At 53.7% G+C, this 25588-nt stretch overlaps 13 protein-coding genes across 13 annotated transcripts; 6 read left to right on the forward strand and 7 right to left on the reverse strand.

Moving 5' to 3' along the window:
* Positions 1-186: 186 nt before the first annotated feature.
* N7474_006426 (translation initiation/elongation factor MRX8) lies at positions 187-1167 on the reverse strand (the record flags this gene model as incomplete). Its single annotated transcript, XM_057197836.1, has 2 exons — positions 187-565; positions 632-1167. 2 exons carry the CDS (start codon positions 1165-1167, stop codon positions 187-189), a joined length of 915 nt encoding a protein of 304 aa, XP_057051276.1.
* Positions 1168-1314: 147 nt separating this feature from the next.
* On the forward strand, positions 1315-1924 carry N7474_006427 (putative AP-3 adaptor complex subunit sigma; the record flags this gene model as incomplete). Its single annotated transcript, XM_057197837.1, has 2 exons — positions 1315-1383; positions 1436-1924. The coding sequence occupies 2 exons, from the start codon at positions 1315-1317 to the stop codon at positions 1922-1924; spliced, it is 558 nt and encodes a 185-aa protein (XP_057051277.1).
* A 597-nt stretch (positions 1925-2521) lies between these two features.
* Positions 2522-3429, forward strand: N7474_006428 (60S ribosomal protein eL8; the record flags this gene model as incomplete). Its single annotated transcript, XM_057197838.1, has 3 exons — positions 2522-2599; positions 2663-3172; positions 3229-3429. Coding segments are annotated over 3 exons (789 nt in total), but the record flags the coding sequence as incomplete, so codon positions are not given.
* A 1583-nt stretch (positions 3430-5012) lies between these two features.
* N7474_006429 (cupredoxin domain-containing protein) lies at positions 5013-5529 on the forward strand (the record flags this gene model as incomplete). Its single annotated transcript, XM_057197839.1, has 2 exons — positions 5013-5366; positions 5422-5529. The coding sequence occupies 2 exons, from the start codon at positions 5013-5015 to the stop codon at positions 5527-5529; spliced, it is 462 nt and encodes a 153-aa protein (XP_057051279.1).
* Positions 5530-6157: 628 nt separating this feature from the next.
* N7474_006430 (sterol desaturase family protein) lies at positions 6158-7186 on the forward strand (the record flags this gene model as incomplete). The annotated part of the gene is made up of 1 exon (XM_057197840.1): positions 6158-7186. One exon carries the CDS (start codon positions 6158-6160, stop codon positions 7184-7186), a length of 1029 nt encoding a protein of 342 aa, XP_057051280.1.
* A 456-nt stretch (positions 7187-7642) lies between these two features.
* N7474_006431 (putative spindle pole body component) lies at positions 7643-10501 on the reverse strand (the record flags this gene model as incomplete). Its single annotated transcript, XM_057197841.1, has 4 exons — positions 7643-7681; positions 7739-10124; positions 10181-10389; positions 10442-10501. 4 exons carry the CDS (start codon positions 10499-10501, stop codon positions 7643-7645), a joined length of 2694 nt encoding a protein of 897 aa, XP_057051281.1.
* A 456-nt stretch (positions 10502-10957) lies between these two features.
* Positions 10958-11824, reverse strand: N7474_006432 (uS17 family ribosomal protein; the record flags this gene model as incomplete). Its single annotated transcript, XM_057197842.1, has 1 exon — positions 10958-11824. The coding sequence occupies one exon, from the start codon at positions 11822-11824 to the stop codon at positions 10958-10960; it is 867 nt and encodes a 288-aa protein (XP_057051282.1).
* A 350-nt stretch (positions 11825-12174) lies between these two features.
* On the reverse strand, positions 12175-13894 carry N7474_006433 (glycosyltransferase family 20 protein; the record flags this gene model as incomplete). Its single annotated transcript, XM_057197843.1, has 5 exons — positions 12175-12310; positions 12361-12700; positions 12753-13123; positions 13170-13542; positions 13591-13894. The coding sequence occupies 5 exons, from the start codon at positions 13892-13894 to the stop codon at positions 12175-12177; spliced, it is 1524 nt and encodes a 507-aa protein (XP_057051283.1).
* A 699-nt stretch (positions 13895-14593) lies between these two features.
* Positions 14594-15647, reverse strand: N7474_006434 (uncharacterized protein; the record flags this gene model as incomplete). The annotated part of the gene is made up of 4 exons (XM_057197844.1): positions 14594-15012; positions 15069-15431; positions 15491-15503; positions 15564-15647. 4 exons carry the CDS (start codon positions 15645-15647, stop codon positions 14594-14596), a joined length of 879 nt encoding a protein of 292 aa, XP_057051284.1.
* A 602-nt stretch (positions 15648-16249) lies between these two features.
* On the reverse strand, positions 16250-18807 carry acoA (aconitate hydratase ACO1; the record flags this gene model as incomplete). The annotated part of the gene is made up of 4 exons (XM_057197845.1): positions 16250-18458; positions 18520-18617; positions 18698-18715; positions 18772-18807. The coding sequence occupies 4 exons, from the start codon at positions 18805-18807 to the stop codon at positions 16250-16252; spliced, it is 2361 nt and encodes a 786-aa protein (XP_057051285.1).
* Positions 18808-19644: 837 nt separating this feature from the next.
* N7474_006436 (putative C2H2 finger domain protein) lies at positions 19645-20096 on the forward strand (the record flags this gene model as incomplete). Its single annotated transcript, XM_057197846.1, has 3 exons — positions 19645-19685; positions 19706-19915; positions 19979-20096. The coding sequence occupies 3 exons, from the start codon at positions 19645-19647 to the stop codon at positions 20094-20096; spliced, it is 369 nt and encodes a 122-aa protein (XP_057051286.1).
* A 1069-nt stretch (positions 20097-21165) lies between these two features.
* Positions 21166-22977, reverse strand: N7474_006437 (uncharacterized protein; the record flags this gene model as incomplete). Its single annotated transcript, XM_057197847.1, has 2 exons — positions 21166-22673; positions 22725-22977. The coding sequence occupies 2 exons, from the start codon at positions 22975-22977 to the stop codon at positions 21166-21168; spliced, it is 1761 nt and encodes a 586-aa protein (XP_057051287.1).
* A 993-nt stretch (positions 22978-23970) lies between these two features.
* Positions 23971-25443, forward strand: N7474_006438 (Nif3-like dinuclear metal center hexameric protein; the record flags this gene model as incomplete). The annotated part of the gene is made up of 4 exons (XM_057197848.1): positions 23971-24200; positions 24254-24297; positions 24352-24477; positions 24554-25443. Coding segments are annotated over 4 exons (1290 nt in total), but the record flags the coding sequence as incomplete, so codon positions are not given.
* Between the last annotated feature and the right edge of the window lie 145 nt (positions 25444-25588).

The raw sequence follows: 25588 nt of genomic DNA on the forward strand, positions 1-25588 counted from the left end.
AATACCTTTGTACAATGCACGGCTATCAATCAACCCTGGCATTGAGGAGTGGCCTTTGCAGGTCTATCTTCGTGCAGTCTCGTTCACAGTGAGAAGAACCAAGTAAAAGAGATATAACCCTCTCCAGGTTCAGGAGGTACAAAGAGGATGATGAGACTTTCGTATCCCATCTCACACTCACCAAGCTCACTTGGCCACTATATCCTCCCCAATCCCTGCCGCCGACAAAATCGCCCAGCGAACGGCATTAACACCCAGCGCCTGACCCGTGCTAGTCAAAGTCTCAGCGCCAGCGGTGATAATCTCACCGAGGGCACCGGGTCCCTCGGAGACGCTGAAATCCGGCTGGACAACAGGCCTGAGATCACGGAGCATGCTCTGCAGCCGCTCAATGCCAGCAGTCGACACACCAAACTTGAGTTTCTTCTTCTTCGATAGGACCTTGTCTACCTTGGACACAATGATCTGGTGCGGAATGGCATACCGCCGGAAGAGACCCAGGATATCTGCGTCGGTTTGCTTGATGCCGTGTTCGCTGTCTATAAGCAGAAACGCTCGACGGAGTCTGCAATCCAGTCAGCCAGTCAGTCCCTAGAATCCTCACACGAGATCTCAATAGAACACTACTCACTGCTTCCGACCCTGGAGGTACTTCATAATCTCCGCGCCCCATTCCGAGCGACTCGCCTTCCCATAACCAGGCATATCCAAAAGGACAACCTTATGCTCTCCGCCCTTCGTGCCCCCAATACCAAAGGCATTCATTTCTCGCGTTCGCCCGGGTCTCGAAGATGTCCAGCAGATTTCCTGGCCCATTATTGCGTTCAGCAAGGAGCTCTTGCCAACGTTCGACCGCCCCAGAAAGGCCACTTCGGGCTCCAGCGAGGAGAGCGGCGTGGTGCGGAATTTGCTGGCGGACCATAGCTTGATCGGCGAGTGGCGGGATGGTGTGAAGACCTTGTCGGCGAAGGCGAGTTGGGTCGGTTGTGGCGGTAGGGTGTCCCAGTAGTAGCATTGGTCTGTTGGGGTGAGGTCTTGGAGTTCGCGCGTGTTGGATGCTGGTGGTGTGGATGTTGGGAGCGAGGATGAGGATGAGGATAGGGCCCTTGTGGAGATAGATAATCGAGTTGTAGCTGCAGCAGCTCTGGAGAGGAGCATGCTGGTCATGCTTGGGGCGCAAGGAAATCAGGATCGTGTTTTGCGCGGCGGAAGATCATCACTTGTGAACGATAAGATAACCAACCAACTCGTCACTTCCTCCGTCTCCTCCCACTCCAACTCCCCGCCTCTCTCTATCCTCTGGCGTCGCACACCATGATCAATGCCGTGCTTGTCTTCAATAACACTGGCCAGCCGCGCCTGACCAAGTTCTACACGCAGCTGGTCTGTCACCCTCCGCGCACTCTTCTTCCACCCAGCTAACCCCGCCATACAGGACACCCAAACGCAACAATCCCTCATCGCCCAGATCTACCATCTCGTCGCCCAGCGCCCAGCAAGCGCCTGCAACTTCCTCCCACTGCCCCCGCTGCTCTCCCGCGGCGCCAGCTCCTCCGCTGCCCACGGCCCCTCCGATGCCCCAACCCAGATCACATACCGCACCTATGCGACCCTCTCCTTCATCATGATCTCCACCTCGACCGAATCACCACTGGCGCTCATCGATCTGATCCAGGTCTTCGTCGAGGCGCTGGACCGCATGTTTGAGAATGTTTGCGAATTGGATCTGATCTTTGGATATGAGACTATGCATGCCGTTCTGGGCGAGATGATCGTTGGCGGTGTCGTTGTTGAGACGAATATCGAGAAGATTGTTGCCGGCGTGCGCAGCCAAGAGGGCTCTTTGGGGAAGAGGAAGGCTGTCCAGGCGGCGAGTACCAGTCTGGGACGGGGTGCGCTTCCTGGTCTGGGGGCCTGGCGGTAATATTGGCTGTAGCATGGCGTTTGGGTTGCTGGAGTATAGAATTGTCTTTCAGCGGGTCCATCATGGTTGTATATAGCATATTCCTGGCATACTATTTGCGATTTATTCTATGATTAGAATTGAAAACCACTATCTAGTAGTTACTAGTGACGATTTCCCGTTTGGGAAAACATATCACATGACTTCGACACCCCTAACCCTAATCCAGTCACATGACGCACGACCCACCACCACCACTCCTTCTTTCCGTCGCTTCCTCTTTTTTTTCTTCTTTCCTTCTGTCAACCGCCCAGCCCGCGCACCCCGACAACCGACAACAATGGTAAGCACTTGAACAACTTCGTTCAGCTCTAGCGAGCCTTCGACTACACACAGCGAATATGTCGTAAGACATTTCGTCTGGCTTGAGATCGTCGTCTCGAAGCAATTCCGCCGGTTGCACATCGTCTCGAAAGAGATGGTGGGCAATTGGTGATGATATGGCTGGAGGCATGAACCAGGGCCCGTAACACGGCTCTGGCTCATGTCCTCTCTAGAGTTAAAAGAAGATGCAGCATTTGGTGGACACGATCGCTGATCTTCTTTTCTCAATGATAGCCTCCCAAGTCTGGAAAGAAAGCCGCTGCCATGCCTTACCCCCAGGGTAAGGCTGGTGCTAGCAAGAAGCAGGCCAAGGTTAGTTTCTTTCCACTGGGAGTGCCCGAGAAAAGGAGGAGTTGCTAATCATCCCTGTCGCAGAACCCGCTGATTGAGAAGCGCACCCGCAACTTCGGCATCGGCCAGGACATCCAGCCCAAGCGCAACCTGTCGCGCTTCGTCAAGTGGCCCGAGTATGTCCGCATGCAGCGCCAGAAGAAGATTCTGAACATGCGCCTCAAGGTCCCCCCGGCCCTTGCGCAGTTCCAGAACACCCTGGACCGCAACACCGCTGCCCAGACCTTCAAGTTCCTGGCAAAGTACCGCCCTGAGACCAAGACCGAGAAGAAGGAGCGTCTGCACCAGGAGGCCACCGCCGTCTCCGAGGGCAAGAAGAAGGAGGATGTCTCCAAGAAGCCCTACAACGTCAAGTACGGTCTCAACCACGTCGTCGGCCTGGTCGAGAACAAGAAGGCTTCCTTCGTCCTGATCGCCCACGACGTTGACCCCATTGAGCTGGTTGTTTTCCTCCCCGCTCTGTGCCGCAAGATGGGTGTCCCCTACGCCATCGTCAAGGGCAAGGCTCGCCTGGGTACCGTTGTCCACAAGAAGGTATGCATTGTAACCCCAACCATCTCCGAAGTGACTTATCTCTAACTCTCAACTAGACCTCCGCCGTCCTGGCTCTGACTGAGGTCCGCTCCGAGGACAAGGCTGAGTTCGCCAAGCTCCTGTCCGCCGTCAAGGAGGGCTACACCGACAAGTACGAGGAGGCCCGCCGCCACTGGGGTGGTGGTATCATGGGCCCCAAGGCCAACGCTCGCACTGAGAAGAAGCGCAAGGCTGCTGAGGCCGCCATCAAGGTTTAAGCTTGTTCTTTGATCTTGTGTGACGCCTTACAAAAAAGCACCTTGTCTTTTCCCGGATGGGAAACCAAAGGAAGGTAGCCAACGGCTCCGAATGACTTGTTGACGGTTGAATTCTTGTTTAGCTTAGATGGGTGGGAACGAGTCGCGGGCCCTTTTTTGGATCCTGTTCTAACCAACAAGAAAAAAAAACTTTTTTTTTCTCACGAACTCCTCATATGGCCCTCATGTACCAACCTCCGCAGATACCCTTGAATGCATTTCACCCTCTTCAACTGTCTACTGTGTAGATGTAGGCATAGAATAGGTAGGCATTCACCATCTGCTCGTATCTTCCCTCTATGTGAACCGCCTCAGTGGAGGTTGAAATAGATTTCCTAGACAATGGTCACCATTGGGGTTGGCTGATAGGCCCCTACGGGTACTACGGCGCCGCTCCCAGGGTTCAAGTGTAAACCCACAAGTGGCACGACAAAAACGTGCGTGTTCAACGTGTCCGTCCCAACCCGCCGGACTATGCCCAGGCTCTTCCATTTCAACTTTGTTTGCTGGATACGAATACGACCTAAAAGGGTAAGAGAGATGCATGTTCACGCGTACACACACCTATTGCTTATACTTCTACAAGTGGTATATATCCCTCATTTTCCGGGCGTAGAGATTGTAGCTGGGTCTTAATTAGAGAAGACCCAAAGGCCGACAATGTACGATATACACTTGGTTCGCTAAGGACACTTGATTCTCTTAAGGGTAGATTGGGACGATAGTTGACAGCTTGTAATGCCTCAGCTCACAATTTGTCATTTCTATATTACGCGGCCCCTGTTTGGACGAGGATGAAATCCATCCTCCAACTTGAAGAAACTCTCAAGGGACTCTCCCTGCTAAACGTCCTGGGATACCGCACATGACTGGGAATGGCAACTCACGATATACTCAATCCAGTGCCCTCAACGGAATATCGCACTCACATCCCAGAATGCTTAGATATTGCTTAGCAATGGAGGCAGCCTGAGTAGGAAGCTTCTTTCCCTTCCTATTCCGGAATGACGGCCCGTGTCTTACGCCAAACCTTACATGCAGCTCCTTCGCTGCGCCACCCTTGAGCCTGGATCTAAGGCTGCGATGTGAAGTGATCATTTTTGTGTAATTGTGATAGGCAGATCCCGACAGTCAGAGTGGTGATGGTATTTCTGCCTGGCCTAGTTTTCCGTGTTCAGTTCTAGAACCCGTCTGATATCTGATCCAGGGTCCATATGCATTTTCCTCTTCAGCAAAGAGCCATTTAAACTTTCCGGGGGCAAGCTGTTTTACCCTTTTGGTACGGTCAGTTATTTGGAATGGGGCCTTCTCTGGTTAGCGTGGCTGTGCCGTCGTTCTTCCATATCACGTTCCAACTACGTTCTTTGGATACGAATACGACTGAAAAGAGTAAGTGGGAGTTATACACCTATTATTATTGCTTATACTTCTACGTAGAAGTGGTATATATAAGGGTTGGCCCATCGACTGATTCCGAGGATGTGGAATATATACACAAGTACTTCTATGCAGACAGTCTCAGAATCGTCCAAGCAGTTGCAACAATGGTCAGGGCATCTCTATCTTTTCTTGTTCCCTTCTTTCTTCCTCTGGCTGTGGCTCAGTATGGAGGAGGAGGTGGTGGTGGTGGAGGTGGTGGTGGTGCTGCCACCACGACCATGACGACCACGACTAAGAGCAGTTCCTCCTCGAGCGCCACCCACTCTGTTAATGTTGGCAAAAACGGCTTCACCTTTAGCCCGAATAGCCTCACCGTCTCCTCAGGAGACAAAGTCAAGTTCCAATTCTTTCCGGGCGACCACTCGGTGGTTGAAGCCGCATATAACAACCCATGCCACCCCTTGAGCTCTAGCAGCTTCTTCAGTGGATTCATCCCTGGTAGTACTAGTCCTAAGTCGGTACGTTTATCAATTCAATTTCACAGTCTGAAGGCCTCTCTGACATTGCTACCAGTCTGACGACTACATTCTGACCGTTAACAATACCAAACCCATCTGGTTCTACTGCGGACAAGTTGGGCACTGCCAGGCCGGAATGGTTGGGGTGATCAACCCACCGTAAGTGTGCCTGCAAGTGGAAGCCATAGAAAGAAATGACTGACCGTCCTGCGTTTAGTACCAGCGGCCCGAATACCCTCGCTGCATTCAAGAAGGCGGCGTCGAAAGCAAAGGGTTCGACCGTGCCAGCCAAGGTCCAGGGTGGTGTTATTGGTGCCAGGAGCCTTGATGATAGATCCTCCTCTATGACCGCTGACAGCACAAATGGAGCACTGGGTGTGCGACCGTGGGCTGACCTCAGTGTCTTGTTCGTTTTGACTTTCATGGTGGCCATGTTCATGACGTAGGTTCCAGTTCCGGGAGATGGGTTTGAGATTGGTCACAAGCAAACTTACATAGTGATTTTATGTATCTAGAATGGTCGATTATTAGTGATGAGAATGCAGTAAGATCTGGATGATGCTTGGCATGTAGAATACTTGAGGGTAGTCCCCCAAATTAGGTTAGGGTTACCTACTCTATTCACAGCTCACGCTTAATGCTCCCGTTCTCCACTCATCTTTGCAACCGCACTGTTGCCGAGGTCGTTACAATATCACGTGTTGAAGAATGGCAGAGGAGAAACCTTATAGAGACGTATGGACACAACAGAGAAGTTGTGTGTCTTGTATATATTCCAGATAGTCACCGCCATGACGACGGCCACAACTACCACAGCCAAACCACTGGCACGCTCTGTGCCAACAGACCTCTCCGGCAAACCCATCCCGCAGAGCCAGCGCTGGGCATATTCGCCCTCCTCCTTCACAAATGGCAAACTACTCTCCGTCGCCGCTAATGCGGCGGTCATCGGTGCATTCATCTCATTTAATGCATCCGTTACCGGGCGCCAATTCTATACATACCTCGACAGCACGTACGGCGCCTACAAAATGAACGTATGGGGCACATTCATCATCACATCGGTCTTCTTCTGGGCATGGGCTGGACTATTTGCCCTCGCCGACCTAACAGGCTCTCCACGCTGGCTATTCCGATACAAAACGCAGCCCTTCACACGGGTCTCGGGAGCAGCGTACTTGCGCATCGCGGCCGTCTCCCTCCGCAACCAAGTCCTCGTAGCCTTCCCAATGCTCCTCCTAAGCACTCACCTAGGCCACGCCCTGCACCCCGTGGCACCAGAATACCTCCCCAGCCCGACCACAACTATCACAACGCTACTATTCGACGTCGCCTGCACAGAGATTGGCTTCTACTACATCCACCGCAGCCTCCACCACGGGTCCCTGTATCAGCTCTTCCATAAACAGCACCACGAATTCACCGCGCCAGTCGGGCTGGCGGCAACGCACTGCTCCGTAACAGAGCATATCCTCTCGAACCTCCTCCCCAACGCACTGGGCACGTTACTCGTGCGCCACCACTGGTCGCAGGCGGTGTTTATCTTCCTGCTTCTGGAGTTCAATACCATCTGCGTCCACTCGGGCTACAATATTCCCGGCTTGCCGTCGAATCTGCAGCATGATTTCCATCATTTTGCGTTTACGGAGAATTTCGGGCCCATGGGCGTTTTGGATATGCTTCATTCGACCAATAGGAAGTTCAGGAGTGTTATGGCGGATGCGATTGCTAGGGCTGGGGGGGATGAGGAGAGAGCGAGGGTTATGGTGTTGGAGAGGTTGGCTAGGGTTGAGATGGAAACGTCCAACAATAAGGAGTGATGGCTGTCTGAGACAGGATGCATGTTGTATGGATATAACAATGCGCATGCCTTAGTATACACATACAAGTAACATCTGGACAACTGGACTAGGGCTTCGCGAGAAAAGACGAATACTAAATAACGAAAGTGGTTATACATCAGATTCAAACAAGCCGTTGTGGGAGGGTGTGTGTACTGGAAACAACCATCCCTGGATAAAAGGACCTCAAAAAGCAAATACTAAGATACCAAAAAGAGGACGCTTTCGCAGCCCAAAAAAAGGAGTTGTGTGGTGTGAAATTACAGGTGAAAAAGAACGACACAATCCCAAAATCCCAGCCCGATGCTCCGAAGAAACAAGAAACTAAAAGAAAAGAAATGGCCACTACCGCTGGTGCCTTGGCTTGATGAGATCATGAGAGACCGAGGAGAGGAAAAAGGAAGAAACATAAGCATGGTTGTGGTCATTGCATCATTAGCGTTGGGCAGGAGGTCGTTGAAGTCCTTGTCTTGCCTAAACATCATGTGTCAGAAAATGAATCAATGCAGAACAATAAAAGAGGGTACGCACCTTCATTTGTTCGATTCTCGCCTTGAGCTGGCTGGTCACTTCAGCTGCACGCTTCCAGTTCTCCGGCGGCTCTGCACTCCGAGGCTGCTGTTCTTCGTCGGTGGGATGGCCAGAGCCCCGTGTTGATGAGCGTGTCGGGCTGCCCACGGCGGAATAACCGTACGTCGGGCTCAACTTGCGCCGGCCCAGACTTCCATCCCGGGAGCCGAGACCTGGTGAGTCCATGCCGCCATTATTCTCCTTTTCCTCGCTGGGACTGGCGGATGCGTAGCTGCGCGGGCGTTCACTATTGAACCGGGAGGCTGAGTGTAGACCAGAGCGCGGCGCAGCATGCCCGTTGCTGGCGGGTTCTTGGTATATGGCCGCGTCTGCCATACCCATAGCGTCGGCGGTGGCGTTTGGCGGGCTCATGGCCGTTGCACGGAGTGCTCGGGCCAACTCGCGCTTTAACCGTTCGATTTCTCGCTGCTGTTTCTGGACATTCTCCTCAGCGGCCTCGGCGTCACTGCGTGCCCTGACCAGCTGTGTCTCCTTGGCCTTGATGCTCAAGACGTCGCGCGTATGGTCTTCGATCAGCTGCGCGTTCTGGTTCTGAAGCTCGTTGATTTGTGAATTGAGCTTTGAGCGCTCGGACCTCGTTTCCTCGACAATCCGGCTCAATCTCACCTTCTCCAGTCGTAGCTCTTCCAGCTCGGCCTTATCGGCAGCCGACATGGCACTCATTGCTGGAGCAGGTGGCGCTGCAGCAGGTTCAGCGGGCGCCGTCGGCTTCGCAATGGGACGGCCAGCAAGGCCACGTCCAAGACCGAACTTGGGTGCTGGCGGTGCTGCCTCTTCTGCCGGAGGAGATACGACCCGTCTCTGCGGTGATGCAATACTTCCTGGAGCCGGGAGTTTTCGTTGAGGGGCCTTAAGGCCAGATCCTGATAAGCCGCCAGGTTTAGGTACACCACCGATCTTTGAAGGGATGCTTCTGGCAGCAGGTTTGGCCGGAGGCTCTTTCGCAGGAGAAGGAGGTGCCGCCGCTGCGGGCTTCTTCAGCCCCGTGGCCGGCTTCCTTCCTGCAGCAGCAATCTTCTTGCTGGGGGCAGTGACCTTAGGAGCGACAATTGGCTTGGGTCGATCCTTGGCCTTGACCTCGGCTGTCTCGAAGTATTCCTTGACCTTCGTCTTCCGGATATCATCGAGTCCATCAAGGTATGGATTCATGGCACGTTCCCCCAGGATCTTCATGAGTGTGCCCAGGATCTCGGCACCTCCAGAACGAATGGCTTCGGTCGACTCGGTGAGCAGTTTCGTGCCCGCACCGGCAATGGATTTCTGCTCGGGCTTGGATGGCACATCCTTTGTCGTGCGTAAGCACCCAATCAGGAATCTGACGGTCCCCTGCTTGACTTGCGGATTCTTGTGCTTCAGATATTCGAGAATATCTTCCAAGCAGTCTGACAGAGTCGTTGTGCTGAATACAGCATCCAACGCCTGGCCCAGGGCATCTGCCACGATCTGCTTCTTCTCCTTCAGACGTTCCAGCATCGGAACCATGATGACAGATCGATACTTGCCAAACCCCTTTCGAAGACCTCTGGCTAGCACGTCGACGCAGTTGGCTGCTATCGTGACAACGGCGACGTTCGCATCCTTCATACACTTGGCGAGCGACCTCACAATCTCATCATACGGTCCTTCTTTGATTCGAGGCACATTCAGGACGTTATAAAGGGCGTCCAACGCTTCCTTTCGGTCCTTCCACTTGGATGAGGCGAGTTGATCTTGGAGGTCTTTGGGGACCTTGGGCAGGACATCCACGGGCTCGGCGAGATCCAAAACCTCGGCCTCTGGAGCATCCTCTTCGACATATTCTTCGTCACCCTGTTCTGTCTCGTCGCCACCAGCTGGGGCCCCGCTCGCTGCAGCCATCGCCTCCTGTTGTGCCCGAGTGAAGCGTTCTTGTTTCGGTGCAGGATCCTGCTTCACCTGTTCGAAAAGCTTCTCCAGATCCTGCTGTTGCACTGGCTTTAGGTCGTTCCAAAAGACCGGCTTGATGGCCTCCCTCAGCCATCGGTAGAGTTCAACGGTGAGGCCTTGCGCTTCCGCTCGCACATTCTTATCTGCATGTCCGAAGACCTTGGGCAGGGCTTTTAGGGTTGGTTTCGGGTCGACAATCTTGCATCCAAAATTATGGTAGAGGATAGTCAAGGCTGCCAGCGCCGCTGCGACCACCTTGGGCACTTTATGTGAGAGCGCTGGGAGAAGCTCTTCAATCACGGGATCAGCCTTGTCCAATTCCACGCATAATAACAGGGCTTCCTGTGCGCTCGCTTTCCCTGCCGGTCGTGCACACGAGAGACCCTTTTCGGTTATAGCGCCAAGCGTCTGTCCGCGAGATCTAGATAAACAAGTGTCAGTCAACCCACAGCAACGAGATCTGTCTCCTCAACGCACCGTGTACAGGCATGGGGGCCTCCGAATTCCAAGAAAGCGCAGTAGGCCGCCAGACCCTCTATCTGCGCCGCGACGTTGGAGTCGGCGACGGCACCTTTCCACAGACCGGGGTCTTGGATGAACGGGACAAACACCGGGTGGGAGTCGTCGGGGGTTTTTTCGAACTGGGCTTTTGCATCTTCGTAACCCTCCTTGCGGACCTTCCAGTTCTGTGTATCCGGGTCAGTAGCAGCGCGGGCATCACCAGAGAGACGGGCGAACCTTGTGGGTGAACCGGTCGGGCAGGGGGAGGGAGGAGAAATCCTCTTGGCCATCAGCCATGACGACGGTGCTGGCCCAGGGACCGGTCGCGGGGGAGAGAAAATAGGCGGGATAAGAAGCTCGAAGGAGGATAGACCATGCGTCAAGTTAGATATGAATTATGAGGCTCGTGTGCGATGCAGCGTGGGTGGGGAGTTGAGGAAGGAGAAGTGAAGATAAACAGACAATCGGATCGGGAGTAAACAAGCGGTTGTTGTGGCGTGACCCCGCGGCCGGGAATCGTCTGGCGCAACTACCTCAAAGTGCTAACTAAACTTTTGTATGAAAAAGGCAGGGAACAGACATTTTTGGTTGTTTTTAATGCGGTCTCTTCTACTGCTGGCTTGCTGGTCCCCTCCTAATTGACCACGGAAGATGATAAATAAAGGAAATGTGTAGTTAGATAGAGTATAGTACAAAGAATCCGATATGCTGATACCAGACAGATCTCTTAACCAACAAAAGACCCCATGGATCTCACTCAAACTTCAGCTGCTCTTCCTTGGGTTCCTCCTTGGCAATAGCTTCAGCCCGAGCCTTCGCATCAGCCTTTGACTTCGCTTCAGCCTCCACCCTCGCTGCCTGGGCAGCAGCAGTCCTCTCCAGGACCAACCGTTTAACCCGCCCAATGCGCTCATTCGCACCATGAATGCGATGAATCAGCTCCGCATCGCTCACCCCCTCGGCCTGAGCCTGACCCTCCAAACCGGCAATACCCGCCAAATCAACGGGACCACCAAGCCTCCGCTCTTCCCTGCGCAGATACTTGGCCGCCCACTTGCGCTCTCTCACCTGGTCCCTCTCCTCGCGCGACAGGACAGGACGCCGCTCCTCGATGGGCGTGCCGAAGGGCGCAATAATGCGCTCGACGACGTGATGCACGCGCCGCGACTTGGGCGCGCCAGAGGAAAATTCAATCACGTCACCTTCGCGGAGAGAGTTGTTCGGGTCCGAGACGAGAAAGTGCGTCTCCTTGGGGTAATGTTTCCGGATGTGTCGGTCCCAGGCTCGGTGGCGGAAGGAGACGCGGACGGTGCGGTCCATCCGGCCGACCGAGGTGACTGTGCCGGTGCGGCGGACGGAGGCGTAGGTGCGCAGCCGGGAGGGTGGCGTTAGGTCTGCCGGGGTGATGAGCTGGGATGATTGTGTGGAAGGAGTGGTTGGTTGTGTTGGAGGAGTGGTTTCTTGTGAGGGAGTTGGGTCGCTGGTGACTGTCGAGGCGGATCGGATGGTTGGTGTGAGGATGGAAGGGAGAGGGAGAATTTGAGACCGTGCTGGACTCATGAAGGAGGCAATGGACGGGCGCAGGGGCAGAGTTGCCCGTAGAAGGCCGGGGAGCGCCATGGTTGGTGTTGTTGCAGGAGAGCTGTGAAGACGCTGGAGTTGTGGCTGGCCGAGAATTTCTTGGTTAGGGTGTTTGCACTGTTTGCACTTTCTAGACCACCACCACCAGGCACAACCCTTCAAGTATTATCCATGGAGGCATCTTTAGTTGCGAATAATAGAACACATGTTTCTGAGTTTACGAGGTACTGCCAATAACGAGCGGAGACTTCCATTATCTAGAATCTAAATCAAATCAGAATAATATTTCCTAACAACCCCCATACACCCGTCCCAGAAGCACAAAGTAAACAAGAAAATACATTTCGCCGCATCCATGTTCGTAAACAAGCCTCTAATAACGGTCTAGGCTACGCCTCTTGCTTGTTGGCAGTGGCGTCACCATCTGTGGAATCGTTGGCTGCCACTTTCTTCGACTGGAACTTATCTGCCGCCTGGCCGGATATCCGACTGAGTTCGGCGACGAAGGACTGGCCCCAGAATGCACTTGAAGAAATTAGTTAACTGCTCCGTTTTGCGTAGTGGGGTGAACATACCTGGTATACTTAGACACATATCGGTCCAGTTTGCTGAAATTCAGCGCTCGTTGCTCGTCGCTCATCGTGACGGCTTCTTGGTACGCACCCGCCAGCTCCTCCGTGTTCCACGGATTCACGATCATGCTGCCGTTGAGGGACTGTGCTGCGCCGGCGAATTCCGAGAGCACCAGCACGCCGTGGCGCTTCTGTTGCGTCGCAATGTACTCGTACGCCACCAGGTTCATGCCGTCTCGGGTGGACGAGACGATGCAAGCATCCGACACGGCGTAGAGCGCAATGAGCTCGTCAAAGTTGACAGATTTATGCAGGAAGTGAATGGGCATGAACTCGATAGTCCCTGGTGCTGATTAGAAGGATGCGTCAAATATGGCAGAAGAATGGAAACTCACCAAACTTGCCGTTAATCCGACCCACGAGTTCGTTCACCACCGCTCTCAGATTCTGGTACTCCTCCACATCCTGGCGACTAGGTACAGCGACCTGCACAAGCACGACCTTGCCAACCCATTCGGGATGATCACTGAGAAAAACCTCGAGCGCATGCAGCTTCTGAGGCACGCCCTTGATGTAGTCGAGCCGGTCGACACCGACCATCAGCTTGACGCCTTGAAACTTTTGTTCCAGCATGGCAATTCGTTTCTGCACCTTCTCCTTTTTCAGGCCCTCTTTGAACTTCTCCGGGTCAATGCCGATGGGGAAGGCGCCGCAGGTAATAATCTTGCCCTGGAATTCAATGCCGTTGGGAGTCGTGGCAAGTTCCCTGTATTCCATTAGCTCTGGAAACGATCAAATGCCGGTGCACGTACAGTAATCGCGAACAACTGCTCAAGAAATGCCGGGTGTAATCGTAGGTGTGGAACCCAATGAGGTCACAGTGCAAGACACCTAGGAGCAGCTCATTGCGCACAGGCAGGATGCGATAGATCTCACTGCTGGGGAATGGGGTGTGCAAAAAGAACCCAATCTTGACATTCTGCTTGCTAGAGCCGATTTCTTCGCGCAGCATTTCGGGAAGCAGCATCAAGTGATAGTCATGCACCCAGATGAGATCTCCATCCTGGACGTCCTTGGCGATTGCCTGCGCGAACAACCGATTGGCCTCCTTGTATGCCTCCCAGGCGGACTCGTCGAAGGTGATTTCACCGGGGTGGTAATGAAAGAGGGGCCAGAGGATCGAGTCTGTCTGGTCAGTTTGTTACCCTAACCCCCAACGAAGTCACGACTTACTGGAAAATCCATTGTAGTGTCGATCGGCCAGCTCATCATCGATAAACACTGGCACAGCACCGTATTCGTCCTTGAGGCGCTGCGTGACCACCGGGATCTCCGCCTCGGGCACCTCCAAACCAGGCCAGCCGTACCACTGGAAGGTCGTTGATTTGGACAGGCCACTCAGACCGCTGACCAGGCCACCGGAGGACATGGAAAAGTCATATTTGCCATCCTCCGAGCGCTTGATGGTGATGGGCAGGCGATTTGAGACGAGGAGGAGGCGTGCTTCGGTAGGGGTGGAGTCTTCAAGAGACGGCATGGTCGCGGGAGGTAGAGGGGGCACCGGGCGGGATGGGGGAGGAACGGCGAGAAGGGATTGGGGTAATTAAAGGTGGTAGGACCCCTGTCGCGCTGAGACCGGTGAGCTTCCGGGCTCGTCAATTATGGGGCAGACAGACAGGCAGGCTGACTGCAGCTGAGAGGATAAGCCGACGAGGTCTGGTGAGGCCAAGAGCCAGGCAGACAGACCGCTTGTCAAGCTATGATAGGGGGAGCGGCAGGCATAGACGTGGGAGGTGAAGAAATGGGTGTTGCGGGAAAAAAGGTGTTGGAACAAGGGCGGCGGGGCAAAGCGGTTGAGTGAGGTCACAATTGGGCTGGAAGCTGGGTGGACGCTACATGGTCCTTGGTTAAAGCAGAAACACTTCCAATTCTGGTGAAAATAATCATCTTCTCCCTTCTTTATACTTCTATGCGAGTGAATGGACAATGACAGCCGCATGATTCACCACTGCTGTCGTAGACCGAGAATCCCAGTCTCGTTAATAATTATCCGGATTCCCCCTACAGCTCAACAAGGACAGCCCGGCATGCTGGCAAACGTTGCCAGCCAGTCATGTTGTCTCAATGGCATGACGTGGGCCCTGATGTAATCTATACAACAGAAACCTTGAAAGTAGCCGCAGGTATATCCAGGAATAGATACATTCTATCAAGACCGACCGAGTTGTAGAAGTATCTAGAGCGCCGATCGCTCCCCCAACCGCCACAACCCAGAGTCCCGATCATGCACCGTCCTCCCCTCATCCTCCAACTTCATCAACACCTGCAACACGCCATGCGACGCCGGCAGATGCAGATTCTCCGGGACATCACGATAGATAACCTTGACCAGCTCTAGTGGAGTGAATGGCTGCCTGCGCTCGGGCGATGGTTCATTCTCCTTGATGTCCAACTTTCCATACCGCAAAACCCGCAGCACTTCGTCTTCTCGCTGCTGGCGGTGCTTGATATACTCCGTTATCCGGGCCGTCGCACTCTCCAGCACGGCGCCGTGCCCGGGATATCCCCGTCCGGAGACGCGGTCGCGCATGCGGTGCAGACTTGAGAGATATGTTTTCAGGTCTTCGAAGACGGCGGTGCCGTGGCCCAGGACATCTGTTCATCCAATTAGTCTGATAATTATTACCCACAATAAAGAACCATTGACTTACTATCACCCGTAAAGATCGCATCTTCCTCCTCCAAGACAAAAACCATATGATCAACCGTATGTCCCGGCGTATGACACGCCGTCAGAGTCGCGCCGTCCACGCGGAAAACCTGTCCGTCCTGGATGTCCGTCTGGCTGTCGCCGTCAGGCTGGTGCTTGAAGACCTGAGCCTGGGGACAGATGGCACGCAGATCCTTGAGGCCATTGACGTGGTCGCCATGCCAGTGGGTGATCAGGGCTTGGTGCACGGTGGCTTTTTCGGCGGACAGCACGGACTGGAGGTGCGTGGCCCACGACGGCTTGCCTTCGCCGGTGTCGATTAGGATCCGCTGGTGGCCGCGGCCGATTAGATATGTGTTTGTTCCTGGTAGGTGTCAGAGACAGGGATGGATCGTGATTTTGGGTGGGTACCAAATACTATACCTTGTAGTGTAAACTGGTGGCCACAATGTTAGCACACGTAGTCTGTACTGATCTTGAGATAAATCAAATCTACCTTGCCAGGATTCCCGCCCAGAATCCTCACCACTGATGCGCTGAGGCGCTCGACCTCCGGAAGCGGGACGAGCTGTGTCGCCATATCGGGAATAGAGTTGAGTCGTTATGACGAGGTAGCACTATATTACAGAGGAGAGATAATGTATTGCTGAAGTTTCCAGTTGGATCCGCAGGCTCCGGTATGATTAAAGTCAAGAGTTCGTCAGGCCGAGAGTCGGTTGGACAATCACGACATTGGCGACATTGATAAATCGGAGTTCGCGAGTGAAATCGTCTGGATTCCGCGGGGCAAAAGACCCGGACCTCGGCTGAGCGGCTTCGATTAGATCAGCTCAACATTCACTGCAATCAGGACTACGAGGACTACATTGTAGATCTACAATTTGAAGGCACAGGTTTAGAACAAACGAAAGATGTATGCATGCATCCCTAACATACAAAAACAACGGAGAATATCACACAAACTATATCCATTGAGCCCACCCAAAAACTGAGGGGATCCAACGCAGACAAAAAACGAAAAAGAATTCAGTCGTCAAAAGGTTTTAAGTTTTTCCCCCAGCGCAAACTCCTCGAAAGGGATGTGCGGACGCACTCGTCAGACTGCCCCAGCACACTCGGCGGGCATGTTCCCGCCCACTCGCACCGGAGAGAGAGAAATATAGTTTACAGACGCCGAGGCGCTTATTTGGCCGCATTGCGAGCCATGGTGTTCAGGGCGGAACCGTCGCGGAACCACTCGATCTGCGACTCGTTGAAGGTGTGGCTGAGAGGGACGTCGAAGGTCTTGCTGCCGTCCTTGGGGTGGACACGCAGAGTCACGGGCTTGCCAACCTCCAGCTGGGTGCACAGGAGGTCGACCTTGTCCTCGGGGTTGATCTTGTCGTAGTCGGCCGGGTTGGAGAAGGTCAGGGGCAGCATACCCTGCTTCTTCAGGTTGGTCTCGTGGATACGGGCGAACGAACGGGTGATGACGGCGAGACCGCCCAGGTGGCGGGGCTCCAGGGCAGCGTGCTCACGCGACGAACCCTCACCGTAGTTCCAGTCACCGATGACAACCCACTGGACGCCACGAGCCTTGTAGTCACGGGCAGTGGCGGGCACGGCGTCGTATTCACCAGTGAAGGCGTTCTTGACCTTGTTGGCCTCGCCGTTCTCAGCGTTGATGGCACCGATCAGCATGTTGTTGGAGATGTTGTCCAGGTGGCCACGGTACTTCAACCACGGGCCAGCCATGGAGATGTGGTCGGTGGTGGTCTTGCCCTGGCACTTGATCAGGATGGGGATGTCCTTGGCATCCTGGCCGTTCCAGGCGGGGAAGCCCTCCAGGACCTGCAGACGGTCCGAGGTGGGGGAAACAGCGACACTGACGGACGCGCGGTCCGCGGGAGGAGCCTGGTAGGTGTCACGGCCGGGGTCGTAGCCACGGTCAGGGAGACCATCACCACTGGGGGCCTTGAGCTTGAAGTCCTTGCCGTCCTTGTCCTTGAGGGTGTCGGTCAGGGGGTTGAACTTGAGGGTTCCAGCCACGGTCATGGCGACGACCAGGTCAGGGGAGGCAACGAAGGCGTGGGTGGCAGGGTTGGCGTCGTTGCGGCCAGTGAAGTTACGGTTGTAGGAGGAAATGATGGAGTTGGCCTCGCCCTTCTTCACATCCTTGCGGTCCCACTGACCAATGCAAGGACCGCAGGCGTTGGCCAGGATGACACCACCGTACTCCTCGAGGGTCTGGAGCTGACCGTCACGCTCAATGGTGGCGCGAATCTGCTCGGAACCAGGGGTGACGGTGAACAGAGACTTGGACTTGAGGCCGTGGTCGAGGGCATCACGGGCGATCGAGGCGGCGCGGGACATGTCCTCGTACGAGGAGTTGGTGCACGAACCGATCAGACCGACCTTGAGCTCCTCGGGCCACTTGTTGGTCTCAACAGCCTCCTTGAACTTGGAGATGGGGGTGGCCAGATCGGGGGTGAAGGGACCGTTGATGTGGGGCTCGAGCTCCGACAGGTTGATTTCGATGAGCTGGTCGTACTGGGCACCCTCGTCCTCACGGAGCTGGGCAGCGTACTCGCGCGAGAAGTCACCAATGTGCTGACGCTTGGTGGCCTTCAGGTAGTCGTACATGCGGTCGTTGAAGGGGAACATGGAGGTGGTAGCACCGATCTCGGCACCCATGTTGCAAATGGTACCCATACCAGTGCAGGACAGCGACTCGACACCAGGGCCGTGGTACTCAATGATGGCACCAGTGCCACCCTTGACGGTCAGGAGACCGGCAACCTTCAGGATGATATCCTTGGGCGTGGTCCAGCCAGACATCTCGCCAGTCAGGCGGACACCAATGACGTTGGGGGCCTTCAACTCCCAGGGGAGACCAGCCATGACATCCACGGCATCAGCACCACCGACACCAATGGCAGCCATGGCGAGACCACCAGCGTTGGGAGTGTGCGAGTCAGTACCGATCATCAGACCACCGGGGAAAGCGTAGTTCTCCAGGACGATCTGGTGAATGATACCGGAGCCGGGCTTCCAGAAACCAATGTTGTATTTGGCAGTGGCGGAGGCCAGGAAGTCGTAGACCTCCTTGTTGATTTCGTTGGCACGGGCAAGATCCTTGTCACCACCAATCTGGGCCTCAATCAAGTGGTCGCAGTGGACGGTGGTGGGGGTCTGGACCGAGGGCATGCCAGCGGACATGAACTGCAGAATAGCCATCTGGGCAGTGGCATCCTGGCAAGCCACGCGGTCCGGGCGCAGCTTCAGGTAGGAAGCGCCACGCTCGATGTCCTGGCCGTGGGGGTCGTCCAAGTGGGAATACAGGACCTTCTCGGCGTAGGTGAGAGGCCGCTGCAGACGCGCACGGACGATGTCGAGGTTCTCGGACATCTTCCTATAAGTGGGATTGCGTCAGCAAGCTCTGGTTGGGTGTCGTGATGTCAGGGATATCGTACTTGTAGTTAATGTAGTTACCCTTCTCGGCATTGGTCATCTCGACCTTCTTGTCGAGGGGGGAATCGCCCACGGTAGCGAAGGCCCGAGTCCCGAGGAGCTAGACAATACCGTTAGTACTGGGGTCTTGTGGTCCTGCCTGCGGATGACCGCGCGAGGGAACCGCTGGGCGCTGCTTACCAGACGGGACTTCGGGGCCTGTTGTCATTCCGAGTTAGCATTTGATCGCGTTGTTGGTTGTTTGCAGGACTTACCAGCGCCCCGATGCGCGCAAGGCGGGTGGAGATCATGATGACAGCACACTCTCGAAGCTAATAGCACATCCAAGGAGAGGCAGCGACCACCTTCACCTGTGGCAGCTACTGTAAATTATGGGGGAGGAGGAGTGAGTGGGAGTGAGTGGAGAGTGGAAAGAAGAGAAGAATGAAGGGGAAAAGAGAGGCCGTGGTGGTTTTGAGAAGTGGGAAGACCGGACATCGCTGTTACCAGGGCGATACCGTCACGAGCCGAGACAGGAGCGTACTATTCCAGCATTATTCCAGGGTGATTGTCGACCACGACCATTACAAGGGATCCTTTTAGATTAATCAATAGCTGGTAGAAGCTATAATTCAACATCCCCTATTCATGATATGTTCTGCCATCCATTGTACACTCCTGTAGAGATCTATCCGGTGTAGAGCCAGTCAGTCAGCATGTGACGGCCCGCCCAATCACGAAGTTGCCAATTCCTCTCGCCCGGAGCAACGGCAGATTCAACCCTGACCCCAAGGTGCCCCCTGTTAGATAGGAAAATCAGCGTTGTACATAGTGTAATATTCTAAGTCTTAATTGATCCTCCTCACTACGATCATCTATGTACGAGACTCGAGCCTCCTAGATACTGCTACATCAACATGAGTGCATGCAAACGTCATCGGTCAACTAATACCCAAAATTACACCACGGTAAGCCGGTGACCAGCCTGAGCCGAGAGCGTGCCGACCAGGATGCCGCTGGCCAACCGCCAGACCAATCACGGCCAACTCTTTTCTAAGCCCCACACTCGGAAATTTCGCTGCGACTGTCTTCCTCCGGATATCGGTGATATCCATTTTCACTCTGCGATCAGCTATCCATCTATCACCATGGGTGCACTGCGACGAGTCAAGAACAAGCGCCGGACGAGGTAAGTCTCTGTCGTCGCAGACATTCTTATGACACCCACTCACTCCAGCAGGGACTACGACCAGGTCCGCGCCGACCTCGACTCCCCCGGCACCTGGCGCAGTACAAGGCCACCAAAGATGCCGAGGATCTCCCTGGCCTCGGTCGGCACTTTTGTGTCGAGTGCTCCAAGTGGTTTGAGAGCGAGTACAACCTGAAGGCGCACACCAAGGGCAAGAACCACAAGCGGAGGTAAGTAGAGCGGCATGTTGCAAACTGAAGCATCCTCGCTGACTAGCTGGTGGTGGTCATTAGACTGCGGCTGTTGCGCGAAGAACCGCACTCCCAGAAAATTGCCGAGGCGGCCGTGGGACAAGGCATAATCGATAATGGCAAGAGAGCGGAGGATACGCCGGTTGCGATGGAGGAGTAAGCTGCGATGGAAGGAGATGGCTACAAGACAAAACTATACCCAGATATGCGACCACGTTGAAAATATTCTTGCTGCTATGATCCAGCGTCCACATAGACACAAAGTTTACTGCACTTCTTGCCCGACCGGAACCATCTACATCCTGTCCTGCTCTGTCCCTTCACATGTTTTGATATTGAATTTTAAGATCACGTGAGATAAAGCCATCGCGCCGAAACCGACAGTTGGAAAGTGCCGATATTCGGCACTACGCTATACTGTGCGGGATTTGAGGATAATTTGTTGCATGCGGCAGTCTGACCGAAATCTGTTTTTCGTTAAGCGGCATTGTTAGTCTCCGCAGATATGATGAACTGCTCTCTTAGCATCAGGATTATTCCCTGTCTATCATACATTCAATTGGATATCCGCCTGCTCCAGTAGTCTCCTCGAACACGGTTATTCCCAAAGGAATACAGATTCCAACAGCAATTTTGGCACCAGTAGAGAGACCCGGCCTAGAGTCGGCACTCTTTCAGAGTTGCTTGTCCCAGCGCTTGCAGCAGTAGCAGTAACAACACTCCCGGAAAGAAGATGAGAAACCATTTACCAGAACGACTAGTTCAGCAAAATAATATACTCCATCGCGACGCCGTTGGTGGCTGTATCAAGAGTCGGTGTTAGTACATGTGTTCATCGAGGCGATAGCATCTACTGTGTATGGAGCTCTTAGAGGTCTTCAGGTAGATTGGTGCTGGTCCATTATAGAGAGATCTAGAACTGATGCATTTATATGGGCACTCACGAACCCACAACCGTAAGTTGAGTCGGACTTCTTCAAGGATATTATAAACTACTCCATTTAGATGACACAACGTGCCGCATCTGAGGCCTTTTAAGGGTCCTCCTAACCATGCTGGAAGGATGCCAGCAAATTTGACGATGATCATGTCCAATCTATACGTACTAGCTATGTTTTCTGACTTGTTGCTTTTCTTTTCCTTCTTTTATTTCATTATTATTGGTTCCTTTTCTCTTCCAATGACGTACAGAATGAATTTTCCAAAACCAAATCTCTGGAATCCCCCCACTAGTCAAACATGTAATCATAGAACAAGCGATCCTTCACTTTCATCGCGTTGTCAACGCTTCCCGCAATGGAAGCCCCCTCCACTCCCTCAAACCCAGAGACATAAAACAATCTTGGTGCCATCTCACGACGTCCCGGATTGTATGCTTGATCTATGATAGGCACGGCATTCGGCCAGGGCTGCCGATGAAGCCACCGCACATCAGGATCATCCTCTACGCAGCCCAACAACTCACCAAGGTGTCCTACAATTGGCTCCTCGGATGCAGATTCGATTTCAGCGAGCTTGGCGGCGAACTCGTCGCGCATATCAAGCGGCAACGCAGCTAACAGAGAATGCATTTTCACAGGGTAGCAGGTCTGATCTGGGAATATGATGTCCTCCCGCGCGATTCCATTCTGGCTTAACAGTGTTGCGATGTCATCGTCGGAAAATGGCTGCTCGGAGACGACTTGGTAGAGATTTTCACTCCTCGGCATGCAGCCATGCATGTAGTAACTGTCAGCTCGGCTGAGGGACACGAAGGGTGGAGCAGAAGAAGAGAGAGCTCGTTGCGGATCCTGGGGTTCGAAATGCCAGATTTTATCAGGAACTGTCCCATGAGAGGAGAGATTGAATGTGGCCGTATCCAAGCCTCGTCGGGATATGAAGTGCGTGACATGAAGTGACTTGTACGCGACTTCGTCTGGAATAGCTGCGGCTGGCAGCGGAGGATCGATCTCGATCTTTGTCTGGTGGAAAGGAGCTGCGATGACCACAGCGTCGAAGCTTTCGACATGCGTTGAGCCCTCATGCAACCAATGCACATCAAAGGTGAGATCTTCATGTCGTTGAATTCGCGTCACGGTCGAGTTGAGATTCAACTTGGAGTCTGCTATTCGCACCATTCGTCTTAGGAATCGCTGGTTGGAGGCGAGTAATTCTTCCTGCGGCTCCGCAGGGAATCCCCAGGACTGGGCAAATTGACGCAGAACATCCTTATCAGGACCTAGGTGAGGCCACGACCCCTTCCGCATATGCCATTTTAAATGGACTTCGAGGTCTGTGTTATCTTCGACTCCGTCGAGATTCCACGGTAGATAATTCGGCTGGTTCTGATAGTCCGACAGGGTCTCAAAGTTCACGCGGACCTCGTCCGTCTCACTTAGTGAGAGATAGTCCCTTAGGGCCAGATAGTTTGGCAGGGCCATATAGTTCTCCCGGGCCTCGTCTTTCTCACTGAGTGTGAAATTCTGCCCATCCCATATACTAACGAGGGACAGAGGATTCTTGCCCAGATAGGCATCTTGAACTTCAACTCCCACATCACGAGCCTGTTCGGTTATACGGTGAAGCGGAGAGAATGTGTCCCCACCGGTCTCGATGAAGAGATCATTTTCGTCGTAAAGGGAGACAGTGTGGATTCGCCCACCGAGACGCGGCTCGCGCTCAAAGATGGTTACTTCTGGTGGAGCACCGTCTTCGTTGCTGAAGGCATGTGCGATAGATACACCGGCAATGCCGCCCCCTAAATAAATAGATTAGTATTGTAGATGCAAAGGGTGACGTACAAGCTTACCGATAACGGCCAGTTTTCTCGGGTGGAACACTCTCAGTGATCCGTTCGCATTAGCATAAAACGGCTCCTTGAAGAGTTCGGTCTCATATTGATGGCCAGGTACTCTCCGCGCCTCCCGTACGTTCTCGGTCCGAAAACCATTGCGGTAGTTCTCCAGAGGCACGCTAGCGGTCAAGGCCACTATTGGAAGAACGGATGCGCAGAAAATACAGAGCGCAAGGGGATGGAGCTGGATGGGACTGCGGCGAGCCATTTTGTGTTTATGGCGGGCATATTATCCTTCGATATCCTCTATATATCTTTTGTTTATTTATAACTCTCTCGTTCCTAAACTATGACTCGAATGTTGAGGACACTTGTCAACTTCAATTCCCGCGTTGGTAGATCTGTTGGCGAGTCATGTAGGGACTTACAAATCGAGAACTGAATAGTTAATCCCTCTTCGTACTGAACTTATACACATTAAGATGATAGGAACTGAGCTTTTTACACGTACATACGGACATAGAGAGTAGATCGAGAGAAATGCAATACGTTGAGGGGACGGCTGCGTCCATATGACCTGGCGCAAACAATATCCGTGGCTAAGCAGGTACAGTAGATGATAGGTAGCTGGGCGAGTAGAGAACACAGGTGCCTAATTATTAGAAATTCGATTCATGCCCGAATCTACCATGTGGTGCACGATTTAGTTCCTAGGCCGCACGCTATCCAAATAAACGATCCTCAATCGCGCCCGTGTAAACAGTAGCTGAGTTCGAATATCGCTGGGCCAGCGTGGCTCCACTAGCCCTTTCGATCATTGCCTGTCGGAATTGCTCTTTGTTTAGTGGTACCTTATCAACTTTCGCCGTCTCAATCGTCTCCAGCCGGTAAAAGAATATATACCCGTCGTGCACTGCCCCGCCAGGTGCCTGAACGCTAGGCACTGCGCCCGGCATACTCCATTCCCAGGGATCAGGCTGTTTACGTCGGCACGTATCATCATCGTCGAAAGGAGTATAAGTCAAACCCCTTCCCAAGGCAGATGATGCCACCGAGGAGTCTAGCAACATCATTATGTGTTGGCTTCTAATAAGGGGTGTTACAGAGCGTAAAGTAAAGGGCTGTGACTGACAGACTGAGGAGTGTGATAAGCAGGTTCATGGGTAGTCTGCAGGTAGACAAGGTAATGTAAGTCACTATTTGCAATGTCTGGTACCGAGTAAGCCCCTCGACTCTTACTTGGACATCGGAAGTTGTAGAGGAGAGTGGCCTCGCCAGATCCTCAAGGCTCTGCCCTTTTGGTCAATATAGCTCCCGTCATGTGACACATTTACGTCATCCTCTTCTGTTGATCCGAACCAGACTGACCCAAAGCACTCTTCGCGGTCTCTCCATGAATTGGCTTCGCACTACTACCTGCCAGTCGATCATGTCTTCGCCAGCATCATGTTCACCATTCACCAAGGCCGTGGTGAGCTCGATGCGAAAGCTGTACTGCATCGAACCCCACAATTGAGAAGAGCTTGCGGTTAACATTGCGGCAGATACCCGGAGTCATTGGCCGACAAGAGCTTCGATAATACCGGCTGTAGGTCGACAACCCTTGTATAAGGAAGTGTGATTCTAACTAGAGCTCCAAAAGTGCTCCTCGAAGCTCCCTTCGACCCCTCCCGCCGACAGCGGAACTCCGTGCTCTTGACGATCGACCTCACCACGGCCGTTGCGGACGAGGCAATCCGAAGACGGGACTCTGCCGTGGTGGCCTACCGTAAGCTGCCACTTATTCCATGTTCCCATTTATTCCATGTTCTGTCCATGTTGAAACTGAAATATCCCTCGCACAGACCCAATCATCTTCCGCGGTCTCAAGGCCATTACCCTCGAAAACACCCAACAACAGTCCCTCCTTCGACTAGCACAGTACGGCATCAGCGTCTACTCCCCACACACGGCAGTCGACACCGTCCCCGGCGGAATGGCGGACTGGCTCTGCGATATTGTTACGGGTTCCTTCTCTACCACCAAGCCACCTCCAACCGAGCGCCAGGTCGAAGCCGGGCTGTTCTATGCGGAGCCTGCATACCCCGAACCCAGACGCGCCGCCCGCACCGGGTCTACTGAGAAGTCAGTGCCCCATAAGCGAACTACCATCCATCCGTCCCCACCACCGATTCCGGAGGGATTCGAGTCGGCCGGAGCAGGTCGTCTGATTACCTTTGAGTCACCGCAACGTCTCCCAACCGTCATTGATAACATCTCCGCGGGCATCGGATACCCAGCCGGGATAGCCATTGCGCTCCCGCAGTCTATCAAGTCGACCCGTGATGCTACCGTCCACACTGTAGGGGTCTGTCCCGGCTCCGGATCGGGGGTGCTGCTTGGCGGAGGCAGTGAACTTCCAAATCTGCTGGTTACGGGCGAGATGAGCCACCACGAGGCACTGGCAGTGACAGAGCGCGGCTCTGTAGTGATTGCACTGTCGCACTCTAATTCCGAGCGCGGCTACCTGGGAACTGTCATGCAGCAGAAACTCACCGACGACCTGAAGCGGCAATGGAAAGAAGATAGGGAGACCGCACTGCGGTCTGTCGCAGAGAGCGCGAAACAGGGCGGTGCGGCGCCTGCTTCTAGCGCCGAAAGTGTTTATCAGGACGAGATGGTGGAGGTTGCTGTCAGCGAGGCGGATCGCGATCCGTATGGAATCATGGTCAGCCATATTTCACCATCTGTTTGAGAGGCATCATGACTAGCCATATTGATTCTTGTGATGGTGCACAAGTAAAATTACGGTACTTACAATAAAAAGCAAGCCCTCCAACTACTACTAGTTATCTACTCAAGACATCTGCATACCAGAAAAAGAGACCGAGCACCGAGGG

Source organism: Penicillium riverlandense (assembly GCF_028828495.1).
Source record: "Penicillium riverlandense strain IBT 135883 chromosome Unknown utg000006l_segment0_segment0, whole genome shotgun sequence".
In the NCBI taxonomy this organism is placed as follows: domain Eukaryota; kingdom Fungi; phylum Ascomycota; class Eurotiomycetes; order Eurotiales; family Aspergillaceae; genus Penicillium; species Penicillium riverlandense.